This window comes from Vidua chalybeata, chromosome 16, assembly GCF_026979565.1.
Source record: "Vidua chalybeata isolate OUT-0048 chromosome 16, bVidCha1 merged haplotype, whole genome shotgun sequence".
NCBI lineage: Eukaryota > Metazoa > Chordata > Aves > Passeriformes > Viduidae > Vidua > Vidua chalybeata.
Genome location: NC_071545.1, coordinates 11,418,000 through 11,432,089, shown reverse-complemented (window position 1 = coordinate 11,432,089; position 14,090 = coordinate 11,418,000). Strand labels below are relative to the sequence as shown.

General features: G+C 56.7%; 1 protein-coding gene across 1 annotated transcript; it reads left to right on the top strand.

Moving 5' to 3' along the window:
* The first annotated feature begins 2,896 nt into the window (after positions 1-2,896).
* LOC128796402 (lysosomal alpha-glucosidase-like) lies at positions 2,897-13,395 on the top strand. Its single transcript, XM_053957990.1, has 20 exons — positions 2,897-2,976; positions 4,078-4,609; positions 4,815-4,960; positions 5,906-6,071; positions 6,568-6,664; positions 7,649-7,768; positions 8,026-8,144; positions 8,213-8,344; positions 9,110-9,220; positions 10,025-10,138; positions 10,297-10,381; positions 10,725-10,842; positions 11,192-11,325; positions 11,417-11,568; positions 11,723-11,871; positions 11,952-12,093; positions 12,278-12,376; positions 12,500-12,664; positions 12,745-12,891; positions 13,083-13,395. Exons 2-20 carry the CDS (start codon positions 4,088-4,090, stop codon positions 13,143-13,145), a joined length of 2,781 nt encoding a protein of 926 aa, XP_053813965.1. The 5' UTR covers positions 2,897-2,976; positions 4,078-4,087; the 3' UTR covers positions 13,146-13,395.
* The last annotated feature ends 695 nt before the right edge of the window (positions 13,396-14,090 follow it).

The window sequence follows — 14,090 nt, the reverse complement described above, 5'->3', positions numbered from 1 at the left end:
GATCCTCATTCATCTCCATCTTTCTCCCCATCCTCACCCTGATCCTCATCCCTCTTTTATGTCCCCTTCATCCCCATCCTCATCCTCTACACCACGCCCCGTGCCCCCGCCCCGCTGCGGGGCTCGCCCCTCTCCGGCAGCTCCCTACCACCCGCCAGCTCCCTTCCACCCGCATCGGTCCCGATGGCGAGGGCGCAGCGTGGCCGGGGTTTTGCACGCTCACACACGGGTGTGTTTTATACAATCATAGAATGGTTGGTTAGGGAGGGACCTTTAAGCTCATCGCGTTTCAACCCCCCTTCCACTAGACGAGGCTGTTCCAAACTGCATCTAAACTGGCCTTGAACACCTCCAGGGATGTGGCATCCACAACTTTTCTGTGTGACCTGTGCCAGTGCCTCACCACCCTCATGGAAATGATTTATTTCTGATTTCTAATCTAAAGCTGCTCTTTGTCAGTTTAAAGCCATTACCCCTTGTCCTGCCACCACACACATGCCCCAGTCAAAAGTCCCTCTTTAGCTTTCTTGCAGGCTCCCTTCAGACAGGGAAAGATGGCAGTAAGATCTCCCTGAAGATCTCCTTCTCTTGTCCAGGCTGAGCAATCCCAATTCTCTCCTTTCCTCATACGAGAAGTGGTCCATCCCTCTAATCAATTTGGTGGCCTCCTCTGGACTCACTCCAACAGCTCCATGCCCTTCCTGTGCTGAGGACCCCAGAGCTGGACACAGCACTGCAGGTGGAGAGCAGAGCAGAAGGGTAGAATCACTTCCCTTGACCTGCTGGCCTCTCTGTTTTTGGTGCAGCCCAGGACACGGTTGGTTTTCTAGGCTGCAAGTGCTTTTTGGCTCATATCCAGCCTCTCATCCACCAGCACCCCCAAATCCTTGGAAGTGCTGCTCTTGATCCCTTCATCCCCCAGTCTGGATTGATACCAGGAGTTACCGTGACCCAGGTGCAGCACCAGCACTTGGCCTTGTTGGAGGCCAAATGATGGTGGGGAAACGTGTCCTGGGCATCCCAATACTCTTGGGAGGACTTGCTTGTTCCCTGGGCTCCTTGAGGTGGCCACTGACTAGCCTTGTCCTCCACTAGCTCTGGACCAGCCTTTGCCAGCACTGCCTGTCCTGCAGCTCCCTGAGCATTGCAGCAGGGCCAAATCCTGCCCAGGGCTGGATCCTCAACCCAATCTTTGCACTTTCCTTATGCAGTTGTGCAAGCTGCTAAACACAGTACCCTGACCCCAATGGTGTGAACAGCATTTCAGACCCTGGGAGCATCCAATGATGATGATAATGCATAAAAAAATGTAATAACACAGGCAGTTTGACTAAACCATACTGCCTCCATCTCAGCTGGGCTTGTTTTGATTTCTTTGTGTCCATAACAATGTTGGAAAGTCTGTGTTAGCCTCATGCAGTTTGTGCTTTCCAGCCTTGGGGCCAAATATTGGAGCAGCTCTAAGGGCCATAACTGAGGCTGTGAGTAAGAGCCCGTCTTTCCCTGCTCCCTTTGAACAACAAGAGCTGCAAAAAACACAGGGAGCCTCATATCTGGCACAGCCCTGTGGATCTGGGCAGCCAGAGCAAGGTTTAGGTGAATGCACCTCCCTGATGTTAAGAAATCCCTATTTATCATTGGAACTGAGCTAATGAGGTTGGCTAAAGCTCCCAGGTGGTGGGTGGCATGAAGCTGCTGTCCAGTGTAGCTGCAACAGCTCTGGCCTTCACCTCTCCCAGGTTTGCAGACACTGGTTGAAATCCTGCACTGGGTGCTGGGACAGGGTGAGCTAAGGGCTAAGGACAGCTAAGGGCTCTAGCTAAGGGCTAGAGGACAGATTTCAGCCGTCATTGTGGTCTCCACTGATGCCTCTGAGGTTTGTCTCCAGATCTCCTTTCCATCCAGGAAGGTTTTAGTGTCTCAGAGAGCCAAGACAAGCAAGGAGAGGGATGTTGGGTGTGGGAGCCTTTGGGGCCACTGATGTCCCCAACACAGCCACCTGCTCCTTGTGCTCTCTCTGAGTGGTGATAACCAAGAGTGGTCAGAGCCATCCTAAATCATCCAGAGTTTATCCCTGAGACATCCACGAGATGCTGGTCCTCAAGGGCAGGAGGGATGGGCTGGCTGCATCCTGCATGGGGGTTTCACACTCTGTGGTGACAGCCCCACACATGGGCCTCACCAGAACTGAGATATTTCCCCCTCTTTTTGCAACAACATGGGGTTTGACAGATCACATAGGGCAGGAGAGGAGCAGCTGTGTCACCTGAATTTCTGTTTCTGGATGAATTGCGCTGTTCACAACAGGTTACTTTTCGTTTTCATTCCCTGGGGAAAGTAGCTGTGCTCCAAAGGTCTGTTTTCATTCACTGCTGAACTTTAGACTGCAGTGGCCTTCAAAAATAAACAAGGAACATCTCTCCAGTCCCTTAAAATGTGGGAAAGCCTGTGCAGCACACACACTTGTTAAGCAAATGAAGAGGAGTGCATGGGAGACAGGACCTCTGGTGAAAACTTGGCTGGAGAAAGGACGGTGTTCTGGGCTGTGTGGGGTTTTGTGAGTCTGGCCCAGAACACACCCAGCATCACGATTCCCTGAAGCCACTGAGCAGGGATAAATTGCTCTTACCCTATAAGGGTGCACAGAGGTGTTAGTTCTTTGGGTCTTGACACCCTGCGTGCATCAACTGTGGAAAAACCTAAAAAACCCGCTGCTCTCCCATACTCTCCACTCTTGAACAGCACCGAGCGTAGACACAAATATTAAAAATAAAACTGAAAAAGCGCCCAGCGCGGAGGAGCGAGCGGAGGAGGGGCGTGTGGGGATGCGCTGCTACTAGAGAGGCGCGGTAGGAGGCGGCCGAGCGGCTCGTCGGGTGTTTACGGCGGGGCCGGCGGAGCCGCAGCGCCGGGAGCGCTGCCCGCCCGCTGCCCGCTGCCCGCTGCCCGCGGCCACAATGTCAAGAGGAGACACGTGTATGTAAGCGCCGGCACGGCCGGAGCGGGGCCCGCGGGCGGGCAGGGGCTCCCGGGGCGCGCCTCTGCCCGTGCCCGCCCGGGGACGCCGCGGCTGTGTGTCCCCCCCGCCCCGCCCGCAGTGCCGCCGCTGCGGGCCGGCCGGGCACTGACCCTGGCTGCGTGAGCCGTGGCGTGCAGAGGTCCCCGCGGCCCCCCGCGCGTGGGGAAGCGCCGGGCGGTTGCATAAGGCGGAGGCGCTGCCGCTCGGGGAGGTTCGCGGCCGGGCCCCGGCGGGTTTGAGCCGTCGTGGTGGCCCGAGCTGGGAGAGGGCTGGGGACTAAACCTGTTTGTGCGGGACGGAGCCGTTTTCTGAGCCTTTGCGGGGAGGAGGGTGAGGGGAGCAGGGTCTGAGTGAGAGTGAGGAGATGGAGACAAGAAAGTTGTTGCTCTTTTTTAAGATGCTGAGATTGCTCCCTGCAAACTCAACAGGAGCACGGGGATCTCCTTTGCTTCGAGTCTGGGAGTTGTTTGCTTGAGAGGTTGTGAGAATCAGCATTTATCGGTGGAAAGCAAGGACTAATGGCAAATTCCCAGCCATCCCTTGCTCAGCCTTCCTCGGGTCTAAAACCTCTGAGTCAGGGCTTTGGACGATGATGACAGAGGATGCTCGAAGAGGATGCTCAGAGCAGAGAATGCTCCACACCTCGGAGCTGCAGCTCTCAGCATCACAGCTCTGCTCCCACAGGAAGAGCAAGATCGGTTTTGCTTGCACCTTCTAGAAACACTGCAGCCCATTAATTCAGACCTGGGAAAAACTCCTTGAGGGGCCACTCTGCCACATCCCAAAATCAAACGGTGCTTTGTCCCTTGGGATTGGTGGGCAGTTGGGTGTCAGTGTCTCCCCACACTTAGCAGGGTCAGGACCACCTGACCTTGGCAAAGCTGAGTTTGCCAGGTGCATCTTGGCTGAAGGTGCAGATGCAATGCTGCAGGGTGCTGAGGCAGGCAGGCTCTGCCCAAACCACAGGCATCAGGAGAGGGGGAAGCTGTCCTTGCAGCCTGGGCAAGCTCTCCCCTTCTGTCTCCTTCACACCTGCCACCATCTCCCCCTCCATCCAGCACCAGGACAATGAAGTCGTACCAGAAGCTGACGACAACACAGCCAGCAGCATGCCGGGTGGAAGAGGAGGGGGCTGCCCCGATGCCCTCCAGCCATGGGAAGCTGGCCCCGTGGTGGGTGGGCAGCGGGCTGCTGGTGGCCGCTGTTCTGCTGAGCACCATCACTGTCTGGGTGCTGCGGCAAGTATCGGGGGGCTGGCTCGGACCCACGCCACCCCCCAAATGTCTCCTGGTACCTGAGAGCCATCGCTTTGACTGCTACCCGGAGCGGCGCGTGGTGGTGACCCAGGAGCTCTGTGAAAGCCGAGGGTGCTGCTTCATCCAGAGTCCCCCACTGGCAGAGGGCAAGCAGGGGGTGCCTTGGTGCTTCTATCCCCCTGACTTCCCCAGCTACACCCTGGAGAGCCTCAACCAGACAGCGCTGGGCATGATGGGGCTGCTGGTGCGAAGGGAGAAGGCCTATTACCCCCGGGATGTTGAGAAGCTGAGGCTGGATGTGGAGTTTGAGACGGACACAAGGCTGCACATCAAGGTGAGCTTCCTGCTGGCTGCCCTCAAGAACCTGTTGCTGTGCTCCTGACCCTTGCACCTGCCATCCTGTAGGTGACCATCCCTTGCTTGGATCAAGTCTGGAATCTGCTGTGCTCCAGGCATGGCTATGCAGGGCCAGTGAGCATCTCCAGCCCTTTGCCCTCTTGCTTTGCTGTTCTTTAAAGCCCTTTTTCTCCCTTTTGCAGATAACAGATGCAGCCAACCCACGCTATGAGGTTCCCCTTGATGTTCCCCAGGTGATGAAGAGAGCAGAAAACCCCATCTACAGTCTGAACTTCTCCTGGGACCCCTTTGGGGTGCTGCTGCAGCGCAAGGCAACAGGGACAGTGCTGTAAGAACCCACCTCATGCTCACAGTGTGTCAGGTGGAGAGAAGCTTTTCCCACCCTAGTCAGAATCCAGCATGCTTCCCAGAGGTTTTTCAATAGGAAAACCCATGCTGCGAGGTCTCCCGCCAATTATTGCTCTTTGTCTTGCATTTTTTGAGCAATGCTGACATGGGGATGTGGCAGCTGGTGGCTTCCTGGCCCCAGGAGCTGGCCACGTGCTTGCTCTGGCCGTGGCAGACCTATGTGGGATCAGCATCTCTCCAAAAATTTCCCAGTGCTCTGATTCCTCTCAGGGTCCTACCGAAGCCAAACATTGTGTAGATCCCAGCACATCACCAATAAATGATCTGGTGGCTCAGGAAAAATGCCAAAGAACAGTTGTGGCTTTGCCCTCTCCCTGCTTTTGGGTTTCCCTGGCTGTCCAAGCTATAGGGACACTCACAGCTCCAGGCTTTTTGTGGCAAAGGACTGTGGGTGACTTTGCTGTACATCTTCTGTCACCTCCACAGCTTTGCCCACACTAAGTTGGTGGTGAGCACCAACAGCTGGACAATGTCTGGTCAGGGTGTTTTGGGATCAGGGTGTTTTGGGATCTTTCCCATTTGCTGGTGACTGTGGTCCATTCTGTACTTGGGAGCTGCTTATCAGTGATAGCAGGCTGAGAAACCCCATGACCATATCACCTCAGTGGTTAATAATAACCTGGGTGGAAACTTGTGGTGTCAAAGGGAAGGCTGTGCTGTGCTGGGTCAGGCTGCCCTGTGTCCAGCCAGACCTGAATTTGCTCCTGGGCCAGGGTGCTGGGGCTGGATGCAGGGTGGGATGTGCTGCTAGACTTCCCCTTGAGATGCTTTGAGAGGGAAGAGATCAGTTATCGATGGGCAAATGGATCCTAATGAGTCCCAGAACCCTCTCCTGACCCTCTCTTTCTTGGTGTCACCCTGTCAGGCTAAACACAACCGTGGCCCCCTTGATCTTTGCTGACCAGTTTCTCCAGATATCCACATCACTCCCATCCAAGTTCCTCTATGGGCTGGGGGAGCACCGTGGCAGCCTCCTGCACAGCCTGGACTGGAACACCCTCACACTGTGGGCCCGCGACGTCTCTCCCACGGTACGTCTGCCCTCTCCCCGTAGGGGTGCAGGGGGTGAGGGCGGGAGTGCCGCTCTCCTGTGCCTTGGACAAACCCTGGGAAAGCATGGCAGGGGTGGGCAGCAGCACTGGGAGAGGCTGGGGATGGTTGAGGCTGATGAGCAGGTATGTGCCAGGGAGGATTTCAGAGCAGTTGCAAAATGCTCTTGGCACTCCAAGGGCACTGGGTGTTTCTGCTCCACCCTGCTCCTCGTGCAATGTGTTGTGGTGAGGCAGGAGGTTTCCCCCTCACCCAGCCCAGCTCAGGAGCAGCTCCTGAGCTGGAGGAAGAAGCAGCCTCCCATGGCCTTAAACTGGAAACCTATCCTCATTCCTTGTCTTACACTCCAGAGGAGTGACAGATGCCTGGTTAGGTGGTGGCAGCATATACAGCTCAGGGTCATTTATTCACCTTCAGTGACATGGGGCTCTCCTGCTTTGCCCTCTTTGCTGTCTTACCAGGCACCTCTCCTTGCAGGAATCATTCAACCTGTACGGCGCCCACCCCTTCTACCTGCTGATGGAGGAGGGTGGAAATGCTCATGGTGTTTTCCTACTCAACAGCAATGCCATGGGTAGGTGTCCAGGGCACCCCAGGCCAGCTTGTCCATGGTGGAGGACCTGGCAGACTGGGACAGATGGGAGCTGCTGGAGTGGCCAGTTTGGGACCTTGGGGCGGGAGGGAGCCATAAAAAGGAAAGATGTGGTTTGATGGCTCCGTTATTGAGCGCAGCCATCTGTTTCCTGGCTACGGCGAGGCTCTTTAGCAACTGCCGAGCAGTTTAACCACACACCCAGCTGCCGAGTTGCCATCAGGAAAGCGAGTCCCTTGCATGCAGTTCCGTGCCCATTCCCCCTGCACCGGCAGCGGGGCACGGCTGGGGCGCAGCCGGGGGTGCCATCTGTCACCCGCGCTCCTCCCAGCTGTGCTGCGCCAGCTGCGGCCGTGGGATCTGCCCGTGTGTGCCAGCTGATAACACAGCAGCTCCTGCGGGCTCCTGCCGTGCCAGGGCCGGCACCAGGACCACCCGTCCCTCCCAGCAGCTGCCTCTTGCAGCCAGCTGGGATGATGCTGCTCGCACCAGGGCTCCAGCTGTGCTCAGCTCTGTTGCCCTGATGCTGCTGAGGAGGAGCTCCTGCGAGATGCAGCCACCTGAGCTGAGGTGAAAAGGCTGCTCCATGTGAAGAGCCCTTCCCAGGAAAGGCCTGGCTGCCACGTGCTTGCTTATACAAGAGGCTCTCTATTCACTTAGGAAGGGATTTCGGGGGCGGGCATGAAGGAAAGCACTGCACTGAAGTGCTTAGTCTTGGTCCAGCAGTGGAAGCTGGCACAGATTTGAGCTTAAACAGCAAATTTTCAAGATAGCATGAACCCATGATATCTCTGGGCTGTGAGGATTTAAACATCTGCTGAGTGCAAGACAGGGATTTCTCTCTTCCCCTGAGCATTGCCTGTGGTGCTGCCTGGGCTCCATCATAGGAGCTAAGGTCTGGGGGTTGCTCCCCAGTTGTCACTACCTTTTTCTCTTCTCTTTCCCTTTCTACCTTCCCACTCAAAGAGGTGGCTCTGCAGCCTGCTCCAGGCCTGACCTGGAGGACCATTGGAGGTGTACTGGATTTTTACATCTTCCTGGGGCCCGATCCCAACATGGTCATCCAGCAGTACCAGCAGGTGATAGGTAAGTGCCCACACCCCAGCACAGCTCTCTACCCGCACCTCCTTCATGCCCACATCCTTGTCTCACTCCAGCTTCACCACCATCCCCATCCCTGAGAGCTGGGCAGGGATTAGCATCTCCCAGCTGTTCCATCCCCAGCCCTTCTAGCACACTGTGGTTGGTGATCACCTTTTATCCTCCTTCTCTCCTTTCCATCCTTTTGAGATGCTGCTGTCATCTTGGGTAACCCCATCCACGCTCCCACTGTCCCACTGCAGGTTTCCCAGCCATGCCACCCATCTGGGCTCTTGGCTTCCACCTCTGCCGCTGGGGCTACGGATCCAGCAATGAGACGTGGCAGACTGTGAGAGCCATGAGGAACTACCAGATCCCCCAGGTAACCCCCAGGCCTGTGGGGCAGGGGGTTCAGTCTCCATCACCCATTCCTGAGTGTCTTTCCCACAGGATGGGCAGTGGAATGACATCGATTACATGGATGGGTACCGGGACTTCACTTTGGATTCCCAGAAGTTTGCCTCCCTCCCCTCCCTGGTGGAAGACCTCCACAAACACGGGCAGCACTACGTTATGATCTTGGTATTCCCCCTCCTCTCCCACTCTGCTGTCTTTGCTGCAGGGATGTCACACATGGACATAATGGATGCTCCTGTTCCCAGCTGGTCATTCCTGGCTCTGGGGATTTTTGTAGGAGGCCAGTTCCCAGTGCTGGTCAGTTAGCTGTAAACAGTGACTGGAAATCCCCCTAATACAGGGACCTTGGAGACACAGCCAGGTTCTTGTGCTGTGCTTCTGTCTTTCTGTGGGTACAAGGATGGCCCTGACCCCTGTGAGAGAAGGAATGGAGGAACTGTGGGTCAGGCAGTTTAACTTGTGGGTGCTCAGCTTAGGTGCCTTCACATCCCCACAAGTGCTGAGATCTTGTGACCTGGCTGTGATGTTCCTTCTTCCCTCTGCAAGGAGTTGGGGCATGAGTTCTGCTTGCTGGAGGCAGAGGGGACCAGCAGATCCTTGCAGGGGGAAGTTGGATTTCCTCCTCATTGAACTCTCTGTAGTAGCCCTGTCCATGACCTGACATTTCTTGCATGAGAGCAAGATTTCTTGTATTTGTCCCCCCTTCCCCAAAACACCGTAACGGGTCCTGGGGACTTGCAGAAGTGGCATTTTAGAAAACATGCCTGGAAACGTTGAAGCAAGTTTCTCTTCCCCTTGAGGGGAAAAAGCCGCCACATGTGGGCTCTGGCTGACCCTGTCTGGGTTCTCTTCTGTGAATCACACCGGTCTGCCCAGGGGAAGGAGCCATGGTCTGCCTGGAGTGGCACTAACCCTCTGCTCCATCCCCAGGATCCTGGCATCAGCAGCACCAGCCCTCACGGCTCCTACTGGCCTTTTGATGAGGGCTTGAGACGGGGCTTGTTCCTCAACACCACCCAAGGGCAGCCACTCATTGGGCAGGTGAGGAGCTCCAGGGGGAAATCCCAGCCCAGTGGGGTTGTGCAATACCAGGGTTGGGATTTCACCACAATAGAGGGAAAGCCAAGTGGCCAAGGGACTTCTCCGGGATAATTGCCAGAGCCTGGCTCAGCCCTTGTCCTCCTCATGTGTCACCTCCCGGTGTCTTCACCAGCCCTGGGACCAGCCCCTGCTCAGCAGAGGAGCCTGTGGAAGTCATATGAGCTTAACAGAGTCAGCAGTGCTGCCTAAGGCTGGTCATCTGATTTCTCTCCCTTCCTGTTTCTGGGGTGAGGGGAGGTTGTCTGTGATGAACAGTGTGCCTGAGATCTGCTCTGCAGCTGTTCCCTCCCACTTTGACCCCTCTGGCTGTTTTCTCCCACCTGCTCTCTCTCACTGTCTCCAAGGAAGGAGCTTTTGATGTAGCCTGAAAACATGGGGGGAAATGAATTGGCTAAAATTTCTGGAATGAGGCAAAGCACAGAGAAATTATGGCTTTTCCCTGACATGTTCTTGGTGAGGAGGTCTTGTGCAAGTGAGGGCAGAGCAGCTGCTCCATCAGCTGCCACTGCCCACGGGCTGTGGGGTCTCCTCAGCACCTGGTCCTCCCAGTACCATGGGGGTAGGAGGGATGCTCAGTGTGTGTAGCACCCAGGACTCGAAGCACTGGCTGGGTTTATCTTCTGTTTCATTGCTTGTTTCACCCCCAGCTGAAATCCCTGGCATGCTCTGGTACCCTGTTCCCCATGGTGGCTCCCCACAAAATCAGCTGCTCACTGAACCCATGGATTTGTGGTGTCCCCACAGGTCTGGCCTGGTTTCACTGCCTTCGCAGACTTCTCCAACCCAGACACACACCAGTGGTGGCTGGAGAACCTGCAGCACTTCTATGCCCACGTGCCCTTTGATGGCCTCTGGATCGTAAGTCCCTCCTTGCCCCTGGGTTGCTCCCTGCCAGCAGCTCAGCTCCTGCCTGCTGTGTGTCCTGCCAGGACTGTCCCTCAAATGCAGCTTTTCCAGCTCTACCACGAATCCCAAAAACACACACCTGAAATTGCAGCACAATTTTCTTTGCTTAGGACATGAACGAGCCATCCAACTTCATGGATGGGTCTGAAGATGGATGCCCCCCAGGAGAGTTCGACAACCCACCCTACACTCCAGGTAAGGAGGGAGATGAGATACAAGGCTGTGCTTATAGGTACTGTGTGCTTTGAGATGGCTGCCAACTGAGTGTGGTGAAAGAAAGCCACTTCTGAGAGACATTGTGTCTCTTTTATACCCTGAATGCCTCCATCCCTACCTTGATGTGCCAGTATCCAGGTCTAAGCCATGCACACTTGTTAGGGCCGTGTCAGGGTGCAGGATGGGGCCATTTGCATGAGCTTTTGGCACTGGGTTGGCAGTGACAGCTGGCTGTGGGAGGACTGACCCAGAGCCAGCAAGTGTGGGGAGTTCATGTCCCCTGCACCCCAGCTGAGTCCAACTGGGCTCTCCCTCCTGGCAGCCGTGCTGGGCGATTCCCTCTCTGCAAAGACGGTGTGTGCCTCGGCAAAGCAGAAAGTCTCGGTGCACTACAACCTCCACAACCTCTATGGGCTGATGGAAGCCAAAGCCACAGCAAGGTACCTCAGCATCCCTCTTCCTGGCAGCCTGGGGACGGGTTGGGTCAAAATCCTTCTCAGAGCTGAGTAGGAAAAGGATGGGGGTTTGAGTGTGATCTGAAGCGGAGAAGCTCTGACTGCTCACAGCTTCTGGGATGGGAATAACCCGGGAGAAGAGGAGAGCTGACACTGCTCTGGGAGGAATGGGTGAATGAGGCTGGTCCTGCTGGAAGCCTTTGCCACAGTGCTCGGACTGACTCTCCACCCCTCCGTCAGGGGGCTGGAATTTTCCCTCAAGTGTTGTGGGATAAGGCAAACTCCTGGCGGGCTGCTCTTACCTTCTGCCCCCAGCTCTCCTGTTGTTTTCCAGCGCCTTGATCAAGATCCGGGGCAAGCGCCCCTTCGTCATCTCCCGCTCCACCTTCCCCAGCCAGGGCCGGTACTCAGGGCACTGGCTGGGTGACAACCGGAGCCAGTGGAAGGACATGTGTTACTCAATTCCAGGTGGGTGCCACACAGCCCCTACCAGCACTCCTAGAGCTTTCTGCTTGTTTGGAGATGTCAACGGTGCCCTGTTGACTGTCCCTGCCCTCAGGGCTGCTGAGCTTCAGCCTCTTTGGCATCCCACTGGTCGGGGCAGACATCTGCGGCTTCTCCGGCAGCACCTCGGAGGAGCTGTGCACCCGCTGGATGCAGCTCGGTGCCTTCTACCCCTTCGCTCGCAACCACAACACCCAGAACGAGAAGGTCAGTGTGCCCAGGGGGAGGCATCCTAGGGCTGGGATGTGGGATGTGGGATGTGGGATGTGGGATGTGGGATGTGGGATGTGGGATGTGGAATGGGGGATGCAGGAGGTGGGGTCGGGGTGGGACAGCTGCTGACTGCCCGTGTCTCCCCCAGGCCCAGGACCCAGCAGTGTTCAGCCCTGCAGCCAGGACAGCCATGAAGGATGTGCTGCTGACCCGCTATTCCCTCCTGCCCTTCCTCTACACCCTTTTCCACCGTGCCCACCTGCAAGGGGACACCGTGGCCCGGCCCTTGTTCTTTGAGTAAGGCCATCCCCACCGGGAGCTGGGCAGATGATTGGGCCGAATCAGGGAGATCGAGCAGCGTCTCCATCCCACCACAGGTTCCCTTGGGATGTGGCCACGTGGGAGCTGGACAGGCAGTTCCTGTGGGGCCGGAGCCTGCTGGTAACACCAGTGCTGGAGCCCGGGGTGGACTCAGTCACAGGTTACGTCCCCCAGGGCACGTGGTACGACTTCTACACGGTGAGGAGCATCACGGCATTTGGCTGGGGGCCGGGTGATCCCCGCTTGACCCTCTTGGGGCTGGGCTGGGAAGCCCTGGCTGAGCCCAGTGTGCACTAATGGAGGGAGGGTTGGGGATGGCTGCTTCTCAGAGCTGTGCCTGAGCCCTGATCCCTCACACCCATGTCTCTCGCCGCCTGCCCAGGGCTCCTCGGTGAACAGCAGTGGGGAGATGTTGAAGATGTCCGCCCCTCTGGAGCACCTCAACCTGCACATCCGGGAAGGTTCCATCCTGCCCACCCAGGTGAGTGCCCACCCATCGCCTTCCTGGCTGCTGTCCTGAGCATGTGTGTCCCCCAGCACCTCAACTCCTGGCCCCCATCCCCAGTGGTCATGGCCCTACAGAGCCCATGTCTTTGAACCCCAGAAACCAGGAACCACCACAGAGATGACCCGAGGGAATCCCCTGCGTCTCATTGTGGCCTTGTCCTCACATGCCACTGCCTGGGGTGACCTTTTCTGGGATGATGGTGAGAGCCTGGACACCTTCGAGAAGGGCAACTACTCCTACGTGGTGTTCAATGTCACACAGGTGGGATGTGGTGGGGAGGGCAGGAGTGGGGTGTCCCATGGTACCTGGTCACCTTGAGCTCATGCTGTCCCATCCTACAGAACATCTTCACCTCCACCGTCCTCCATGCCAGCACCGAGGCCACCAAGGTCACCGTTGGCACACTGAGCATCTTTGGGGTGCAGAAACCGCCCAGCAAGGTCCTCCTGAATGGCCAGGAGAAGCCCTTTTCCTACCTGGACAACCAGGTTTGGCTCCATTTCAGAGTGCCCTTTGCTGAGTGAGCACTCCACTCCTCCTCCTCCAGGGTCACAGTATGACCAAAGAGAGGGGTCAGGACTCTCTGTGGCTCTCCTGTCATGCCAGGGTTTAGGGGAAAGCATTCTCCACTTCCCTCCTGTCAAGGCTGTACCCCAAAATGTCTCTTCTCCCCCCACAGGTTCTCAACGTGAGTGACCTTGGCATGAGCCTCAGCCAGGGCTTCTCCCTGCAGTGGCTGTGAGCAGGGGGCTGTGGGGTCACCCTCACCTCACCAGGACACCCTGCCAGGAGAGGGTCCATGCTCCAGCCCCTGAAGCCAGGATGCTGCCATGGAGGGGGCACTGGGGACTGTCACCTGCTGCTGCTCGTCCCCCTCCAGCACGGCTGGGGACAGGGGGCGTGGGATGGGGGCTTGGCTGCTGGGTGTCCCCTGCATGGTCCTGGGTGGGTGGTGTAGGTGGAGGTGTGGGTCCCCACTGCAATAAAGGCATGTGGAGAACTTGTCCTGGGAGTGTGATATGGGGACAGAAGGGGTGGCATGGGGAAAGGGGGTGGGCAGCCAGTTGCTGCTGTTTTAGTCCTCGACCTCCATTCTCCTGACTCTATCACCCTGATTTCAGCTGCTCAATTTTAGCCCCAATCCAACACCCCCAATCCCAGCCCCACATTCCACCCCTCCGCTTTCAGCCACTACTTTCAGCTCCCCAATTTCAGCCCCTGACTTCAGCCTCCAATCCCACCTCCTTGATTCCCTTCTTTGATCCCAGAACCCCCAATCACAGAATCATTTAAGCTGGAAAAGACCTCCGAGATCAAGTCCAGCCGTGGACTAATGACTTTTTCAAATACACCATGGCGCTGAGTGCTACGTCCAGTCATATCCTGAACACCTCCATGGACGGTCACTCCATCACCACCCTGGGCAGCCCATTCCAGTATGTAATCCCCCTTTCCGTGAAGAAATTCCTCCTTATGTCTGACTTAACACCCCCTGGTGCTGCCTGAGACTATGTCCTCTTGTCCTGCCGCTAGTGGCGTGGGAGAAGAGACGGATCAATCACCAAAGAACACAGTTTCTTAAGAAAACGTATTTTTACATATTCCACATCTTGCAGCCTCTCTGACCTCGGGCTCCCCCAGAGCGCCCCGATCCCCGGGCGGTGCAGTTCCCCCTCCCGCCCGCCAG

Excerpts from the sequence above, each read along its gene's own strand:
- LOC128796402 (XM_053957990.1), top strand. The coding sequence starts at position 4,088 with ATGAAGTCGTACCAGAAGCTGACGACAACACAGCCAGCAGCATGCCGG. Across the intron at positions 6,072-6,567 it reads CCCGCGACGTCTCTCCCACG|GAATCATTCAACCTGTACGG; the intron begins GTACGTCTGCCC and ends CTCTCCTTGCAG. Across the intron at positions 12,094-12,277 it reads CGTGGTACGACTTCTACACG|GGCTCCTCGGTGAACAGCAG; the intron begins GTGAGGAGCATC and ends CCGCCTGCCCAG.